This window comes from Manihot esculenta, chromosome 5, assembly GCF_001659605.2.
Source record: "Manihot esculenta cultivar AM560-2 chromosome 5, M.esculenta_v8, whole genome shotgun sequence".
Lineage (NCBI taxonomy): Eukaryota > Viridiplantae > Streptophyta > Magnoliopsida > Malpighiales > Euphorbiaceae > Manihot > Manihot esculenta.
The window spans coordinates 30,995,729-31,015,607 of record NC_035165.2 but is presented as its reverse complement, the minus strand read 5'-3'; the positions used below and the strand labels follow the sequence as shown (position 1 = coordinate 31,015,607).

At 33.6% G+C, this 19,879-nt stretch overlaps 2 protein-coding genes across 2 annotated transcripts; both read right to left on the bottom strand.

The window, feature by feature from the left end:
• Positions 1-1,061: 1,061 nt before the first annotated feature.
• Positions 1,062-6,022, bottom strand: LOC110616059 (rhamnogalacturonate lyase B). The gene is made up of 14 exons (XM_021758369.2): positions 5,695-6,022; positions 5,503-5,624; positions 5,301-5,360; positions 4,911-5,030; positions 4,562-4,681; positions 4,147-4,459; positions 3,911-4,066; positions 3,523-3,629; positions 3,341-3,431; positions 3,081-3,222; positions 2,807-2,963; positions 2,522-2,638; positions 1,768-1,894; positions 1,062-1,343 (listed from the first exon to the last, which is right to left on the bottom strand). Exons 1-14 carry the CDS (start codon positions 5,734-5,736, stop codon positions 1,101-1,103), a joined length of 1,917 nt encoding a protein of 638 aa, XP_021614061.1. The 5' UTR covers positions 5,737-6,022; the 3' UTR covers positions 1,062-1,100.
• Positions 6,023-10,277: 4,255 nt separating this feature from the next.
• On the bottom strand, positions 10,278-14,984 carry LOC110616167 (small nuclear ribonucleoprotein E). Its single transcript, XM_021758513.2, has 6 exons — positions 14,774-14,984; positions 14,583-14,609; positions 14,397-14,459; positions 10,821-10,899; positions 10,703-10,748; positions 10,278-10,589 (listed from the first exon to the last, which is right to left on the bottom strand). Exons 1-6 carry the CDS (start codon positions 14,813-14,815, stop codon positions 10,580-10,582), a joined length of 267 nt encoding a protein of 88 aa, XP_021614205.1. The 5' UTR covers positions 14,816-14,984; the 3' UTR covers positions 10,278-10,579.
• Between the last annotated feature and the right edge of the window lie 4,895 nt (positions 14,985-19,879).

Sequence of the window (19,879 nt, the reverse complement as noted above, 5' to 3'; positions counted from 1 at the left end):
TTCAATTTATATTTATAGATTTAGTCTGATGGTAAGTGTCTATTCCCTAATCCACAATTCTTATTTATTTTTTAATTTTAGTAAGATAAAATTATGATTTTAAATTGAAATTAAAGAAAGTATATCTTATTTATATGGCATATATGGTATAAAATTATTTATTATTATTTTAAATAATCATGTGGAGTTAACTAACACATTGTTAACCATAGTTAACTTTTAATCCTCTCCCTAAATTCTGATCCTATGCACTTCTTCAAACTTTAATAATCTACAGCAGTCTTTGATGGGAGCATGAACTAAATAATTACTTAGATATCAATTTCTGATGGGACCATAAACTAAATAATTCGTATCTTTTTCTAAGAGTAATTGTTATTATCTTTTGGATTTCGCAGAAAATAGTATAATCTAAAATAAAATGGAAATATTTATAATAAATTAAAAAATAATTGATAAGATTCATTGCACTCTCAAATAAGGATTACTCAGTTCAATTTTATATTTTTTTTTATTTAATTTTAAATTTTAAAAAATTCAATTATTTTAATTTTGTTTGATTTTAATTAAAAAAAATTTTGAAAAATTGCACGAAATCAATTAGTTAATAATATCATCTTATTTTGATAACTAGAGAGGTCAAATCTTAATTAAAATTAAAACAGTTTAATTTAATTATAAAATTTTAAAAATAATGTGTATTTTTATTTAATACGACTAGTTAGAATCAAATTAATTTTTTTTAAATTTAATTTAATTTAATTTTTATAAATATAAAAATTTTAATCTTTTAATTTTAAATTAAATCGACTAAATAGTCGCCTCTAATTTTAATGAGAAATTATTTTATATTTAAGGACGCTATGAGAAACATATGTGAGTATGATATTTTAGTTTTCCATATACTATACAACAAATTAATAGATTGAATACACACTTAAATAAAAAAATAATAATTGATTTATCATAAAGTTGTAACATTTGGAAAATAATTAGTTAGCTTGAGAGCTCACATGACATGCATACACTACAATAAAAAATAAAAAAAAAAAAAATATATATATATATATATATATATATATATATATATATAAAAGGAGTTAAGGAGAAGAAGATGAAGGTGCTTCAAAACGAAGATAATCATACAAAATGGCCTGGAAAGGGCTGGCGCTTCGTGGCTGCGTGAGAAACAAAGTATTATCTCCTTGAACAAGCAGAGTGCCTCCGACATCAACGTTGTACAGCCAGTAGAGCCCATGAATTCCATGTCTCGCTATTGAATTATCCTTCCCTATCAGTCCGCTCGAGAATATTGGATTCGCTTTTGGGTCGTTGATCCGAACCTTCATCATATCAAATTTTCATTTTTAATAACATGGTATTTATTTATTTTTTTAATTAATTAAATCCTAGGTGGCAATAGCTAACGGCAAATTGACTTTATGACAAATGTTTAATTCGAACCACTTAACTTGAAAATATTTTTTTAAAATTAATTTCTTGATTTATCGGTTTAAATAAGAAAAAAAAAAACCAATTATCTCAATTTCATAATCTTTGAAATAATGCTTTTTTCCTTCCTGATTTACACAAAAAGATTAAGATGAATGTTCTTTTGCACGACTCTAGTTGGATCTTTATCCTACAATTTCAGCAAACGATTTTAATATCATTAAGCTAAATTTAGCAGTCTGATTTTTTTTTTAATTTTTTTAAACTAAAGATTACCTTTAAGTAATTCAAAAAAAAAAAAAAAAAACTGTATACCTGTAATTCAGAAACTGTTGCCGATGCAAGTGCGATTCGCAGTTTGTAAATGCCGTTTTGATCAGCACTATCAAGTTTGAACTTGATTTGCCATGTCGTTCTCTGGTATGTATTGTCATCTTTCTTCCTGCAATATGATTGATTTGATAAGGCAGACTCTAAATCTATAGTCTTAATTTAAATCATATAAAATTTAGCTTCTAAATATTTAGTGCTGAGACAATATTTTTTTTTCTATTATTAATTTAAATATTTTAAAAGTGTAAATAAAATCAATAAAGTTTATCCCATGATTGGCACTTAAATTATTTTAAATTTATAAATATTTAAAATTTTAGTTAATTAATAGTTTAAAATGCACGAAAAAGACTAATAAGTTACCGTCATATCCAGTAAAAAGTAACATATAAATATATTTATTGTTAAAATTACTAATTAAAAATGATATTAAAAAAGATATGATGAAAATTTAAAAATTAAATGGATGTAATATAATAAAGTACTTAATCAAACTAAGTTATATATTTGGTGCTTATAATGAACAGGTTAGTCTCCTTAATTTTTATCTTATAAATTTAAAAAATATTATAAATAAATATGTGAGCTTATAACTTATAAGTTAAGGCAACAATCTTTAAATTACTACAATTTATCAAATTTAGTTTTATTTTTAATACAATGTTACTAACATATTTAGAAAAAAAAAAAAAAAAAAAAAAAAACATTTATATCAACAGCAGAACTTGAAATAGACCTGGTAACTTGGGCAAAGAACCAATCTTTAGTAAAATCGCTAGAACCAATGGTGTAAACTAGATCTCCATTGGGATATAATTCAGCATATCTCTCCCACAATCCATATTGCCTAAACCTGCATTTCAATAATAGAACCATGAGCCAATGCCATTAATGATTATTAATCCAAAAATCGTGAAATTTGGCATAATTAAATAGAAAATCATAATAACTAAATGCATTTATTATAAAGTTGATGTCAACACAAAATGATTTTTATAGAATAAATTAAATATTTGCAAACCTGTCAGGATGATTAACATAGAGTTTATTGATGTACGAAGGATTTGGATCAGGAACATAGAACTCTGCAGCAGAACGATCAGGAATTCCTATTTCCCACAATGTGGGGCCATCTCTTGGAGGCTCAAACACCAAATCACCCATGTCAATATCGCAACCTATATCATCCATTATGTTAATTAAATTAATTATAAAATCCTATGTCTAATAAACTTATACTTTCAAAATGAAAATTATAACTAATTATATGAACAGTAATGATCATTAAAAAATACCAGTAGTTATGGTAATAACAACTTCATATCGATAATCACCGATAAAATCAGGAACCCAGGCGTAAAGATTGTAGTCGCCAGTTCGTATGTCATTAATTGAAAAATACCCATTCTCATCTGCTTTACTCCAGAATTGGTAGTCCTAGAAACAGTCCATGCTCGTCAGTGTAATTTGCAAAGAAAAAGGCCAAATTATTAACCTATTATTGATTTACCACTACATCAAATGCTATAACGAACATGTAATTATGGATGATCACCTTGCATTCCCTTTGCCACGAGCCAACATCACCTGGTGGACCCAATCCAACGTAAGCCCCATTTGCTGATATGTAGTCATCACTAAGAAACCTACACCATTGTCGTTTTATGTTAATTAACTTGTGAGACCATCAAAGCAAATCTTTATAATATATATATTAAAAAAGAAAAGTATGGCTACCTATCTTTCACTAGCAGTCTGCCACTAACATTGCCTCGTTGATCTGACTTTTGGAAATCTTCAGAGGCTGGGAAACAATAGGGCCAACTTTGGACTTCAATCTCCATCTAAATTAATCATTCTCGATTTCTTAGTTCTCTTGTAATGGTGACATTAGTTAATTACAGAGAAAAAAAAAAATCCAAACACGGTATAAAAACTTAAAGCATAAATTTGTAGATCTCATGAAATATTTATATAAAGAGATTCACGTTTTTAATTCTTAAATTTATATTTGTGCGGTAATATAATTTTTATATGGATGGAAAATATCTTTGTTTCTTTAATTCACGATGGATTGCGTCTAAGGAAAAGTTACCCATAAAATTTATATATATGTATGCGTAACCTGCTCTTTAGCATCCTCCCAAAGTGAAAGCGGATCATCTCCAAGCATGGCAGAATTAACATACATGAAAACGGGACCAAACACTTTCTTCCAGGCTTCACCAGCTTGAAATTTTGGAACCAAATCTTCGCCGGAATAATGAGCACTGAGAAACATCTGATCATCACATTTACAACCCAACATCAAATTATATACCGTGAAAATTGGGCTTATTAATATGCAAATTAAGCACTTACTGCGAGGGTGGTGGGACCAACATGGGAGGTCAAGTTCTGCTTGAGGGGTCCACCAGATCTAAACTCGTTGCTAGGTGTGATTTGCCAGAACCCCACAGGTGGGTCCATGCAAATCCAGCCATGCACACGATTGTCTTTGTTTTCGGATGAATATTGGTACTTGTCATCAACCTCTCCTTTTAAGTCAGGCTCAACAGGATTCACAAGTAACACTGCCTCAGGATAGGCCAGAGCTTGCCCTCTCGGCGGCAAACGATCATCGGGTAAGGGCATGTACCTTTGTCTGTTGTCTGCTACGGCCATGTAATGAAACCTATGTAACCAAACTCAACCAGGCTAAGAATTAATTTTTATCAATTTGAAAGGAAACAAAAAGAGGATAAATTATTATTATTATTATTATTATTATTATTACTTGTCTTTTCTAAGCTTGAAAGCAATTCTGGTCTCGCCAAGATTGAAACCAGGCCATTCTTGTAAGTGCTCATAGATGGAGTACGAGTAGAAGCCTGAGGAGCCACGAAGCATTACAAACCTATAAGGGTAGAGGGAAATCATTTTCTATCTTGTCAAATCTGAATTTCTTCCTTACACTGAGTCCATGTAATCCTTAGTATAAAATGATAATGGATCCACATGAAACACATATATCTACACTATGATTCTATAGGTAGATCCGGTCCAGATAAATTTTTTTTCAAACAAAAATTAAAATGGTATTTATTTTTATTGAAATAATAAACTATAGGAGAAGAAGTGATGACCTTTTGTCTATGTTCAAAGGAACGAGCTTGCCCTCCAGAGAGGGATCCCATGATCGAGTGAATGAGAGCTCCACTTGTTCTTCACTTTCTACTATCACCTTTAAACTTGTTCCTTTAATCCTGCCCATGCTAATTTGTTAGGTTTTATCGGGTTAGGCTTAGGGGATTGGATCAACACTTCATTATTGGCCAACTTTATTTTATGCATAACATATAAAACTTGCCCATTTTCCTTTTGTTCCACCATTTTCCTTCAGCTTTCAGCAAATGTTTTTTTTTTTAAAAGAAAAAGCTTTTTCATCACACTTCCGTTCAACATAGATCAGACAATTTACTTGGCGGAGCGGAGGGTTAAAGAATTAGAGCAAGAAAAACAAGACAGAACCATACACATCAAAAATCCCAGTCGTTCCCGTAGTTCCTTGTGTGCTCCAAACGAGGTCCCAATACCTAACAATTTTTCCAAATTATAGAATTAATTAAAGCTCATTAAATCAACTATCTAACTATTAATTATTATCCATATAAAACAAACTCATCTCTCTCTCTCTCTTAAGGAAACAAGAGCACAAGAAAAAGAACATGGTGTTACCCTCTATTAGATTCTTCATTAAGAACTTCAAGCAAATTGTCGATTCCATTATAACGTATGCCAGTGACGATTCCTTCTGGATTCGAAAGAGTGACTTGCAGTATTCCATTATCAATCATCACCTGCACGAGAAATCAAAGTTAAAAAATTATATAAAGCTGCCAATTAGAAGACCAAGCAAACTTCATTTACATGACGATCTTGAATAATGAGCTGCACCCCTCGAGGTGGCATGATGATATGATGCCCTTCTTACTGTAGTATTTTGTAATTTGTAAGCAATTGATCAAATCTTAATATCACGTTGAGAAAGAAATTTGAAGAGAATGTGAAAAAATATATATGTATATGTGTTTCTCCTGCAAAGGACGTGTTTGGGCTTTAGGCTATAGCTTCCTTAAACTGGAGATAAAGCATTGTTTGCTCTATTATTCTCTTTGTAATCTCTTTACTTCGTCGCCACTCGCCACTACTACAGTTTGGTGGGCTGGATGAAAGCGTAAAAGAATGGCAATATAGCTTCAGCCAAGGCAATTGAGATTAATTTGCAAGATGGATAATAGCTATATATTTTGACCTAAATATCATATGCTTCACATATATATTGAAATAATTGAACTTCATTAATTTCACATTTTTAGAGTTATATTGGATGTTAATTATGTTAAACATGTAACCTCAATTTTTTTATAGACTCAATTGTTTGTATTTTAATTTATAATGAATTGAATTTATACAAATATTTTCTATATTATTATATTAAATAAAATAATATTTATTTAAATTTGATTCATCGTGAAATAAAATTTTTTAAAATATAAATAGATTAATTGTTCATTAAATAAATAAATAGACTCAGATTTTGAATGTAAGATGAATCAAGTTCAGCTAAAAATTTATGATTTGAAAGGTAGTAATTTGTTGGCATGTTGCCATCTAATTGTAAACATTTCATTGGTTAGTTTGAATGTGCTCCTCTCTCTCTCTCTCTCTTTTTTCTTTTATATCTTTCATGTGGGTTTCTACTTTTTGTCCACGAAACTTGACCTCCACATTAAGGAACCAAGCAAGTTTCCATGTTGATACTGGCAGAAGTCAAATATTCAATAATTGGACCCACTCGCCTGAGCAAGTAAATAGTGCAACAGGTAGTTTTCCTCCGGTTCCTAGTCCCTTTCGCTGCTTTGAAGTCATTTTTGGTAAGGCTAATAATGCGTCATTACTTGTATAATTCATGCAACTATTAGTCACTTAAAATAGACAAGTATATCTTAACAGCGGCCGTAAAATTATTATTATTTTAATATTAATAAAGTAATAGTTTAAAAATTATTATATAAAAAATATTTTTTATTATATATAATAATATATTTTTATAATAAATTTATTTTTTATTTAATAAAATTAAAATTTTTAAACATATTTTTTATTTATTATAAATAAATAAATAAATTATTATCTTAAATTTAAAAAATTAAAACAAATGCAGCTATTATCAAATCATTGATATTGATATCAATGATCTATAATTATTATTAAAGTATATAAAATAATAATTTATTATGATTATTTTAAATCTATTTTTTAATAGTTAATGGTTCTAACCATGAAAAAGTTTCTCTGAAAGATGTCTTAGTTATGAGAGATTGGATTCATAATTATAAATTAATTATGGACATATATTCAAGTTATAATTTGATGTTACATATCGATTAAAGAAATGCTATTTTTTCAATTATATAATTTAATAAATAATAAATAAATAAGTATATAATTTATTTTATTCATTAATATATAGAATAAAGGCAATGAAAGTTAAAAAATTAAGTATTTAAGATTTTTTATAAAAATGGGTTTCAACTTTTTTAATTGAAAGTAATGCTTTTAAGTAAAATTATGATTTTTTTTAATAATTATTTCACATATTTTGTATAGAACTTGACTTAGAATTATAATTTAGAGTAATATTCAAGGACAAAGGGGATTAAAAATTGATAATTATATAAACTCCAAAATTAGTTTAAATAATGAAATGTTTAAAAATATTTTTACATCGCCTAGAATTATAAAACACTATAGCGATATTTTAATAGTAAGTGTAAAATTATTATTTTAATATTATTAAAATAAATAATATGGCAAAAAATTTAAAAGTGTTACAAAAAAAATTATTTTTTCAAATGTACCAACATATTTTAATACATTGCTTTTTTTTAAAAAAAAATAAAAAAAAGAGTAAATTATTTATTTAATTATGGTACGACAACAAAAATAAAATAATACAAGCCAGCCAAAACATGTATATCCAAACCTCTAAAGGGAAAAGGCCCAAGCCCAATTAAAAAAACTCTAGCTTGCAGAAAGAGACTTCTAGAAATCGTCGTCGTTTGTCACGGTCCAAGAGTAGTGAGACCGAGAAACCCCACAACTCGAGGAAATATGAGCCGAGGAGGTCGCGGAGGCGAAATCGGCGAAGTATTGCTAGCGGTACATGCGGCAGCCAATTGGTGGGCCAACGGGCCAATTCTGCAACGGGGGCAGATTTGGTGTCGCAAGCTGGCAGTAGGCTGAATGAGGTTCAGCCCGGGGCTAATGAGGTTCAGCGGCTGGGTAGATCGCTGACTGGTGATGGAGCTGCTAGGCTGCCAAGAGGGAGTTGCGCTGGGACTGGCAGGAGGCTGGGGCGCATGGCAGGCCAGCAGGGAAATGAGGTTCACTGGGGGAGTTGCCAGGAGTTGGCAAAGCTGCTGGACGTGTTGATAGGCCGCTGGAGCAGTGGTAGGCCGCTGGAGGCAAGGCCAACTGGGACATGGCAGGCCGCTGGGAAGAAACGGGCACGGGCCCAGCACTGCAGAAAAGAGGTTCATGGCTGCAGTGGTGGTGCAGCATGCGTCGGGCCCGTGGGAGTTGCAGCGCACGCGGCCCAGCGCCCAAATGAGGATTGGAGGCGCTTGGCCCAGCATGCTGGAAGACGAGCAGCCCAACAGGCAGAAGAGGTTCGCGGACGTGCAGCCCAGAGCCCAAACGAGGTTCACGGAGGCACTGTAGCGCACAGGAGGCGACCAGCAACGGGCCCGCAGCAGGCAGGCGCGCAGCAAACTGGGCTGGCGCGCCCCCAGGCCTGCCAGACTCGCCAGACAAGCCCAGAAGAGGTTCAAACTGGGCAGAAAATTCCAGAACGTCCCAGATTTGCTGGGAAACGTCCAGGGCAGCAGAATGGGGCCAAAATGGAGACAAAGGAAGCTTCTCCAAGGAGCAGCTTGGGGAGCACAAATTCTGGAGATTTCTAATTGTTATTTTATTGTAAAAGCTTCCCCAACAAGCTTCCAATCTCAGCCACAAATGGGGGATGTGGCAGCCCTATAAATACCCCTTAAGAGGTTCATTTAGGACTGGTTAGAGAGAGAGCCAATATTCAGCTAGGCATTGTTGTAACCTCCATTGTATTTTTCCATCACTTAGTGGATTCTCTTAGCCCCAAATACTCTTCCCAATCTTGCTTGCTTGTTTATTTACCTTGCTTCCTTTCTTGTGTGTGTGATTGGCTTCCACAACACCTTGAGGTCCCAATTGCCCAAGGTTGTGCTTGTGACCACTGTGTGCACTTGCAATCTATTGATTGCTGGAATCAGCCCCTTTATTTGTCTTCCGCTGTGTCAAGTGAGGTTAAGGCTGACTTAGCTCGACGGACTGAGCTGAGTGCCGCACGGCTTAAGCGATTTTCGGGGTTGGAATCATTAAGCCCGTGACACGTTGCTTGGGAGAGACGCTCACAGGGGAACCAAGGCTTCGCTGACAAACCAAGAAACATAGATGAAACACTAGCATCGAAAGCCAACAATTCCCAAAAGAAAGAAGACCACCGAAGCCAAAACCATGAAGCATCGCCTTCTTTCGTTAGAGTCATGGAAGAGGACACATCAATGAATATTGTCTTGCTTAGAGGATCAGCCGCTCAACCAAGAAAGACGAGGGACAAGGATCCCGAGAATCTCAATATCAAGTAGCAATTTGAAGCTCTTCACACAACTAGAAAAAATGAACTACCGACTGAAGCACAGAAGACAAAGAGGGTGAGATATAGAAGAAAGTCGATCGTCCTATTGAGGGAGACCATATTCTCACCCGCATGTAAGCGACGCCGTTGAAGATGAACCCAAGGGGGGAAAACACATGCATGTAAGAAACACGAGTACAGAAGCACACAAAACACAGAAAACCATAGATCTAAAAAGAAAGTTTCTCCCTTGAAGCACAGATCTATGAAAGAAGCCAACAAAAAACACAACAATTATTTGCGCACAATTTCGCAGAGAGGTGGGAGGGACAATCCACATCTCTAGATAGAGGAGAAGACAATTGGTCGTCCCCTGCCTAGAAAGAAGCAGAGTACGGCTACACGTAGAGGCGGCAGAGCAAGCGAATTTAGAGCAAGAGAAGGGTGAAAAAAAAAAATGGAAGGAGAGAAGTCTGTCTTATGGCTTATAGGCTATTTGTATATGGCAGCAATTTAAACTTTGGAGCCATTTTATGCGTAGGAGTGAAAGGTTCCGGCTTTCCCTTGTTTATAGAATTGTCTCTCCCCTATTTCTTTCATATCTTCTTCTCTCTTCCACCTATTTCGTTCTTCTCTTATAATTGTCGAGACAATCTTTGCTTTCTCATGAGCGACTCTCTCCTTTTTGTTTTTTTTTTTTTTTAAAAAAAAATCTATCTTCACATGATAGACAAGTCTGCAACACGTACGCATGCACACATGAAATCTACAGCACCTATGCAAAGCAATTAGGAGCAGCATATTTCATCCAGCCTCCAAAAAGATGCATCAAATTGTACAAATTGTCCATGTCTTATCCAACCAAGCATTGCAATATTAATGCAACACTTGGGGATATTGCCAAGTTGAAAAAGACAAATCACCATTTGAACTTCAACATTCATATCTAACTACATTTAACCCTACAGTCGGTCCAAAAAAGCATGTTTTAGTGTTTAATGTAGCACTACACACTACATAGCTCAAAACAAGGCCTCCCAGATTGAAACGCAACGCGGCCTCGATAATTGCCGGGTGACATCATTTCCCTCTGCAATACACAAGGCAATAATGATCAGAGAGAGAGAGAGAAGGAAGGAGGGAAGAAAGAGCATGGGGAACTGATGAAAGTACAGGGACCATGGATAGTGGTGTTTAACTCACGTGTTCATCATCAGAGTAATATTGTCTCCTTTAAGAAGAATCCTTCCTGAGCAAGTAAAAGATAAAATTTAGATCATGCACAAACGAGGGAGGAGTTAAGTTGAACATGGTGATTTACCTAAGGACTTTCTGGTTTTCTTCTTGACATTGACTTCCTCAGCATCATCAAGAACCAAGTTCATGTACTCATCAAAGCCCTGTCAATTAATATGAACACCAAATACATTAAAGATGCTAATTATTTAACTAAAAATACCACATAGGCATCTATATGCTTATTCATGCAAGTCACGCAAACAGTGAAAATATTAACAAGCAAAAGTAGTTCTCATCCTGTATTAATTAGTAATAAAACAAAAGAGAAAGCCAACCACGAGTGTGTTGGATAGATGAAAGGTTACATGCAAGCATGGGCTGCAGGCAACGGAACAAGCCACTAGCAGCCATAACATAATGAAAATGGCCTATTGCAAAGCAAATTCTTCTAAAAATATATACAGATCATGAAATAAATAGATATTTAAATAAATAATTATAACTAAGAACACAACTAAATAATAAGTATAAATATATAAATTAAAAACACTAAATCTATCATTCTTAAACATCATTAATATAATTAATTTAAAACTAAAATAACTAGGAACATTGGGATGGGACACCGAGATGGACATAGAAATGTAGATTAATTGTTCTCCTTCACTTCAAATAAACTTCCACTGTTTGACGATCTTAACTCAAGAAATGAAGATCTGAAAGTTGAGATGGGAAATTTGAGAGTTAACAGATGGAAATTGTAGACATCACAAACAAAATGAGTTCTTTGCCTCTCTGCACCACAACTAAAAGAATCCCCATCTACATATGTGGATAATGGCCATTACCAATTAAGGGAACGCCATTCCCACTTTGTCACCATTGTATTATCCATTATAAATTTTTTTCCCTCCATTATTTGAAACGGGTATCATTAACCCCACCACCCCCTCCCCCCGCGCAAAAAAGAAAATGCAAATAAAGGTCATTGCACTGTTATTTAAAACCAAGCATGTGAGGAACTTGTTCAACCTAATGAACTAGAACCTCTTCTACATGAGAGGAGTCATGGTCCCAAAATAATCACATCTATAATCACTAAGAGGAAAGAGAGAACTATGGATAGGAACATTAAGTAAAAATTTCAGGCCTGCATGTTGCTCACTTTACAGTTCAATTCTGACAAGGACGAAGGCTCAAAACCAAGAAGTTATGAGGTGTACTTCAGAAGGAGGAAGAAAGAGAATGGACAGATGGCACTTAACACACATAACAGCCCCCCCTGAATTATGGAAAAAAGACACATGGCAGGAATTAGTTGCAACAAAAGATTCCTTCCCAGCATTTACAGATGGAATGGGCAGAGGGAGAGGACATCTTTTGGCATTCAGTACATTCTCTGGAATAGGGAGGGCAGAGTGGTGTCATCTGCACAGGAAAGTTATTCCTGGGGGCTGTATATTTCCTGTCATTTTCTTTTCATTTTTTTTTATCTGAGTATTGAGAGTTTTCTTGCCACGTTATTTTCCTTCCCTAACTGGAGGAACCTGATTCTAAACCTGCTGTGTAGATATTGTTGCTCATCGATACAGTCAGTTCTTCCCTCTTTAGTTTCCAAAAATCTCTCTTTTACTCACTTCACCAGATCAAATATTGTAACATCTTGGACTCTCCCATTATTACAAATTCAAAAGCAAAAAATATCATATCAGAACATCAAATAGGCATTAAGACATCAAATACATTGCTTAAAAGAGACACCTCATCGTAAATGAAATCTTTTGCTGCAAAAGCCATCATTACTCTTATATCTCTTTCCATATAAATTTAAAAAGGTACCGTTTACCTTTGGAAAAAAGAAAAAAAAAATCTAAACTACTTTAAACCAAAGAGACTCTCCCTATAAAATTACCAACTGAAAACAAGAAAGGATAATGCTAAAGGAGGCACCAAATGAATAATGTAACACCTATTGTAACAGCACTAAACAATTAAATGAGGTAAAGCTTCTGTCAGATTTGGTCATTAGGCACAAGGCAAAGTGAAAAAGCCAAGCAGCAAAGTGGCATCAAGATTACATTCAAGTCAAGCAGTAATAAGAAACATCAGAAGCTAGACAGAGAGAGAAAAGATCCTCAAATATTATGGAAAAGAGAAAAATGGATAAAATAAGAAAGCAATCAAGCTCCGTGACTCAATTTAATCCTCACCATTAAGAAGCTAACAAACTCGACTACAACAAGGATTATAACAGTTAACAAATCCCAAAAAAATGAAGCTTCTTCAACTTAAAAATGCATGCTAAATGATTAATTATTTCTACATCATGGGCTTTGGACGCAAGGGTGTCAAAGCATGAGATACAAGTAGTAAAATAAAAAAAGATAGCATCTATTTGCTCCATAATTTTCTGTTAGAGCATAAGGCATCCAGCTTTTACAGACAAAAGAGAAAAGTAAAGGGAGGGCAGTGGAAGCACATTAGTAGAAGAAGGGTGACATAACATAGGTTATTTCAAGCTAGAAACTTGAGTAGATTAGGTGCGTGATGTTTTATTCTTTTGTGTTCAATACTTTATTACATAATATTATTTTTCCTAAACAGGATGCACAATCATGATCAGCAACTTTTCTTCTTTTTCTTCCCTTTTTTTTTTTGAATGAAATATTGATATTATGCTTATGAATGAAATATTAATATTATGATGATGTTTATTGATTTAACAATTATTTTTTTCTAACTACTGCTGTGGGCAATTTAGCACCTTTCACCTTAGACAAACATGGCATTAATTAAGATAAGAAAATGACTAAATAGAAAAACTACATGTGTCTTCATACAACTTCCTTTTCCTTTCATTACATTTTTATTTTTGGCTTAAATCCTCAACAGACAGATAATGCAGGAACAGATGTAGACAAGAGAAGGCTTTAGATTCCAATACTCCCAAGCAACTGAATGATGCCAATGGAATGACAAATGCAAACCCAAGAAGGCAAGGCATAGTGTAAATAAGAAGAGTACAAGTACAACAAACCAGAAAGAAAACGAAAAAAAAAAAAAAAAAAGTAAAATTCCATAGGCTTTATGGAATTCTATTAACAACGAGATCAACCACCATTTCCCAAATTATAGAAACTTAACTTAGTTCGTTCTAGATACTCTTAATCAAGAAACCTTCCAACTCAAATACTATGCCGAGAATACATTAGGGTTTCAGAAACCCAACCAGACAATGCACAGAGGAAAAAGAAGAATAGAGAGAGTTTAGTTAGAGAAAAGATGAGAATTCGTTAGAAGATAATAGAAAGTACTATTCTTGATAATTCTGGAATCAATTACAATATAACGTCACTGAGTTTATTAGCAGCAATTAAGACAATTTGCAGGTGCCTGCATACTGAATTTCAATACAAGTGAATGAAGAACTCAAATTAAGACTAATGAAGCAGTGCAATAATGTAAATAGAATTGCATGGAGTACATCCTCCAAAAACCTTCAACATTTTTTCTTTAATTAGCACACATATTGAAAGTTTATCCCATGAAACCAAACTAGAAAAATACGAATAACTTTGAAGTTAACCAATAGTCATAACAATAGTTTTCAAAGGGGAAAATAAAAAATAAAACAACTAAAATTAGGCGCAAAACTTACAATGATTCGGCCTTCAATTCTCTGATCCTTCTGCTCAAAAAGCCATATCTGAATGCGAGCTTTCTATGACAAAAAAGAGAGAGAAAGAAGAAGAAGAAGCAAATATTAAGCTTCCCATTAAGAACAAGCTAATTTAAGCAAAACCCAAATGAGTAAAAGAATGGAATAAGCGAAGAACTGACTTACACTTTGAAGAAACCTGAAAATCAGGTTCTGATGCAGCATATCCCAGTAAGAGCAAAGTAAAGCAACAAATGAGACGAACAAGAAGAAGGAAAAAGAATAAAAAAAAAAAAAACAAAAAAACGAAAAATGGGGATTAAAGACAACAAGAAGCAAATTCTAAAAGCAGAAAGAAGCATAAATGTTACACGTACAATGGGTTGGGTCATAATCCTCTGGACCTTGGTACTAGCCATGTTGATGAGCTCTGGAGGATTCCGGGGGCGAAGAGAAAGTTGAATTGGAGAGAAGTAAAACCCTAGAACGATTTCAGCCAAGAGGCAAAATAAGTCCTATTTTTCTAACCAAATAGATTTTTTTTTTTTTTTTTAAATCTGAACCAAATAGATATTTTGTTTTGAATAATTTGCAGGGCAAATTACTCGCAGATCTCTATAGTTTATCAAAATGAATTGCACAATACATATTTTTAAAAAAAATAATTAAAACGTTTATATACTAAATTCAAAATCTTTAGTTCTTCGATTGTTCTATAATAAAGGAAGAGATAATCAACTTATTTTAATCTTGACTACACAAATAATATATCTGAGAGTTCTAAACTGAATTTTATATCCCTAATTTTTTATTTAAAAATATAATATATAATAAAATTATAGATATGAAATAATATGATTCTTAAAATTACAATAGATTAAAAACTATAAATATTAAAAACTAAAATAAATTAATTAATATGCCCTTAACAAAATTATTGATTTAATTGGGCTGTAAAAAAAGATAACAATTAATAATTAATTTTAATAAAATATAAAAATGTGGTAATAATTTATCCTGCAAACGAAAAAGGGTTAAAAAATTAATATGGATAAATCACAGTTACATTTCTTTTTGTTCTCTTTTTTGAATGAAGTTATGTTGTTGAATATTTGCTTATTAATAAGTTTATTTTTTTAATAAAAAATCATAGCTTTTTTATTATTTGTAGATCATTTTATTCAAATTTTAGGTTTTTTTGCTTTTTGAGAAATATTTTTCTGTTTATTAGTGTTTAAGGTATTCAAAAAAATTAGTTAATAAAAAATATTTTTTTAATTTATTTTTTCTCTTTAAAAGAAAAAATTATTTTTGTATTTTGAGATGTTTATTAATTTTTATATATAAATTTTTTTAATATATTTTATTTTTATATTAAAATTAAATAATAAAAAATAAATTATTTTATTTAAAAAAAATTTCATGAAGAATGTTTTTTATATAAAAAATATTTTTTAAATATAAAATATAAATTATTTTTTATAAACAAATGAAAACTTAATTTTACTATTAAAAAATTCTAAAAATAACAAAAATGTTTTATTTAAAATTCCTTAAATCATCTAAATTGACAAATAAATATTTTATTTATACAAGCGCCAATAAATATTTTACATACCGAAACTCATAAAATTATTGGATTGCTTTATGCATTGGGTTATTCTTTTTATTATAAACAAAGATTCACACATAAATTTTAAATATAAAATTAAACAGTTATTGATACGAGAGAATAAAATGAAAAATAAAGTGAAGTTTTGCACGGTCAAGCATTATTTATATCTTATGATATCTAAAGTAAACTAAATATGTAAATAGACACGATATTTATAAAATTGAGAGTACTTAAACCTGAATCCGATTATAAATATAATTTTTAAATTCGTCTCAAAACCATTTAATATTTTAATTTTAATACATGTCCTGAACATGTTTAACAATATCACATGCCACCCGAACTCAGTTCAAAACATGAAGAATAATAACTTATTTTAGCAAGCAGTAACTATATGCAGGAGCAATACTATATATTTCTTCAAGTCAATACACTTATTCACAACACAAGCTCAACAAATTAGTTTCTTAAGTCAATATACAACCACAAGCTTAATCAACAAATCAAACTTTTTAAGTTAATACACAACCGCAAGCTTAATCAATTCCTTTAAATCTAACAATATCTAAAGTAAATAAATTAAGACTATAGAAGAATTGAATTAAAGACAATATCTAAAGGCAATATATAAAGTAAGTCAATATTTGAGTGAGGGAGAAAGGGGAAAGGGCTGTCGCGGGTTTGGAAAAGCTTTTGCTAGGGAGTGGAGGAAAAGCTAATATTGGGTGACTGAAATATTGTCGCTGTCGATGAGGAGAGAGGGGAAAGGTTGTTGCCGGCTGGGAAGAGGGAGAAGGGACTGTCAACACTCAACAGTGAAGTTGGGGGGTTCAGCTGGGAGAGGGGAAGGGTGGTGTAGGCTAGGAGTGAACACTATTTGGTTCAAATCGAATAAACCGACTAAAGGAATGTAATTCGGTAATTTGGTTCAGTTTTGAAAATAAAATGGTTCGGTTCAGTTCAGTTCAGTTTTTATTTTTTGAATTTTCGATTAAATCGGTTCGATTCAGTTCTAGAGAAGAAAAATATCGGTTGAACCGTTGTTTCATAAATGCTACGTTTTAGATGCTATTACTTATACGGTTATACCCTAGTCTTTGTCTTTGAAATTAAGTCTTTATTTTGACTTCAAATTCAATCATTCTCCTTCGATCATAGTTCGACAATCAACAATCAACAGACGACAATCTCTCGGCTCCCCAGAATGGTAGAAAAAATTCCCGACAACGATATTCAATCTCAACCCTTCTCCCTCCAGCCCTCCTTTGTAATCTGTCGCGGCAACTCTAATATCTATTGCTGCAGAGTGGAGATTCAATCAGTCTATAACCTATATTGTTGCACTGCATGTCCTCAATAGATTCAATATCCAGCCAGCCAGCCCCAAATTGCAGATTGTGACATTCAGATTTCAAACTTCAATCCCTCTGCAGCTACTCTGCGCCACCAAGCTACACTGGCGCTATTCGATATTCCTTCTTCTCCTTCTACTTCTCTTTTCCTTCACCTGTGCGTGCCCAAGCCCATGGTTATACACTAAAAGAGTTTGTGATGTAATGGTATAACACAAATTGAGAATTGTTGCCATGAAGTAACAGTGTATGATTTTTTAAATTTTCATTTGCTAAATTTTATAAATTATGTATGTTGTAATATAGTAAATTAGTAATAGACTAATTGTGCAAATTTTTTAATTGTCATTTTGTGAAATTATATATGATGTATGTAATAGTTAATAACAATATCGATTCATGGAGTGATAAGGACCCTCTTCTTAGAGTGATAAGGTTGTTAAGGCTTAGCATTGGAGTGATAAGGTTGATATCAAATTCAACAATTTCAAACCTAAAATCCTGTGTTGGTAACAAGCTATCTAAGGATAACAAATTCCTCATATCTGGTGGTTCAAATCTCTTCTTATCTTATTTTTTTTTAAGAATTTCCGTAGCAATAAGGATTGTATTTTTGTTTTCATTTTATGCACCATAAGTTGCTGCCTATATATATGGCCATGTATCGACTAATAAGATTGTAGTATAAAATTTCCTTTAAATCACTTCTAGAGTGCTAGTTGTTTCAAAAACGTTTCACTAAAACATGTTTCAGTTTTTCTTTCATTTTCCAATTTCTTTCTTGGTATCAGAGCAGGAAGCTCCTATGATAACGTTTAATCTATCCTTGAATGTTGGTAATTTTGTTACCTTGAAACTCACCCAAATGAGTTATCCATTATGGAGAGAACAAATTCTAAGTTTAGCAAAGAGTCAAGGTCTAATTGATCATATAATGAATGAATCATTAGTTCCACAGAAATTTGTTATTCCAACTTCCACAACAGAAGAAGATTCCACTTCACAACTCATAAAAGATTTCATAGCTTGGCAGAAATCTAATCGTCTTGTTCGAGGGTGGATCATTGATACCCTCTATGAAGAAACACTTGGTCTTGTTATTGAACTTGACATAGCTTGTGTGGTTTGGGAAGCCTTGAAAGATGCATATGCGTAGCACTCACAAGAGAGAGAGTTCACGCTACGTCAACAGTTGAGTTACTTGCATAAAGATGACAACAAGACCATGACAGAGCATATTTGTGGTTTTAAAGGATTGTGCAACAATTTAGCAACAATCGGCAAACCAGTTCCAGATAAGGAGAAAGTCTTCTACCTTCTTACAAGTCTTGGACCTCAATATGAGACCTTCCAACAACAATGTTGAAACCACCAAGACCTTCTTTGTAATACCCGGCTAGAGTCCGGCACCGGAATTCTTGTCGTCCGGTGGACTCCGGGATGTCGGAATCCTCTAGAGGGTAGGAGATATGAGTTTCTCAAGAAATGTTGTGTGGTTTACTGTGTTACAGGTAAATGGAACCAAGTTTTGAGTTGAAATGAACCAAGGCAGAGGAGCCAAGTTCGGCCGCCGAAGGTAAGTTCGGCCGCCGAAAGTGCCCAATGTTCGGCTTCCGAATTCAGGTTCGGCCCCCGAATGTTGCATGGTTTTGCATGCGATTCGGCAGCCGAAGCTGAGTTGCTTAGCCAGCAGTTTTGTATCCCTTAGTCAGCATTTTGGACAGGTGTTATCACCAGATCATGTCCAGAAGTTGGTCACATCTCCCATGCTTTATCTACACGCTTTTAGCTGCTCAGGCTAAGGTTTTCACAGGTGTGGAAAGTTTTGAAGTGAAAACAAACTTAGTTTTGAGTGTTTATGAGTGTGAAGAGAAGGTGATCCATTTTCTTGGTTCAGACCGTTCATCTTCGTGTTTACAGGAGGTACGTGAAGATCTTGAACATGTTTTACTGTGTTACAGAAGTGTTATGCAGGGTTGGGTAGAGATGCATGCTTAGGTGACAAAGGGTGTGTTTGATGGCATGATTATGTGTTCTGTTTAATGTGTTTGTTGGGGTTTTTTAGGTAGTTTTGGACCCCTTTGGACATATATATGAGTATAGGTGTGTTGAGAAGTTGAGTTTGCATGTTTTGCGAGATTGAAGGGCATTCAGGAGCTTGTTTTCCGTCGGGACTGAGTTCTGGATGAACTCAGGTTCGGCAGCCGAAGGTTCATTCGGCCGCCGAACCTCTTGCATGGTGGCTTAGGCTGCCACAGCTTGCCCCCGCGAGTTTTGCATGTTCGGCTCTGTTTGGGAGATTCGGCCGCCGAAGGTGCCGCCGAAGGTTAGCGACTTTCGTCTCTGGAGTGCCTTTTGGCCCCCGAAACTTGCCCCCGAAAGGGTTCGGCCGCCGAAGCTTGAGATTCGGCCGCCGAAGGTGCTTGAGTTTCGTCTCTGGCGAGGACTTTCGGTCGCCGAACCTGCCGCCGAAAGTCCCTGTCCAGCTTTCTTTTGCATGCTTTGCATGGATAGTT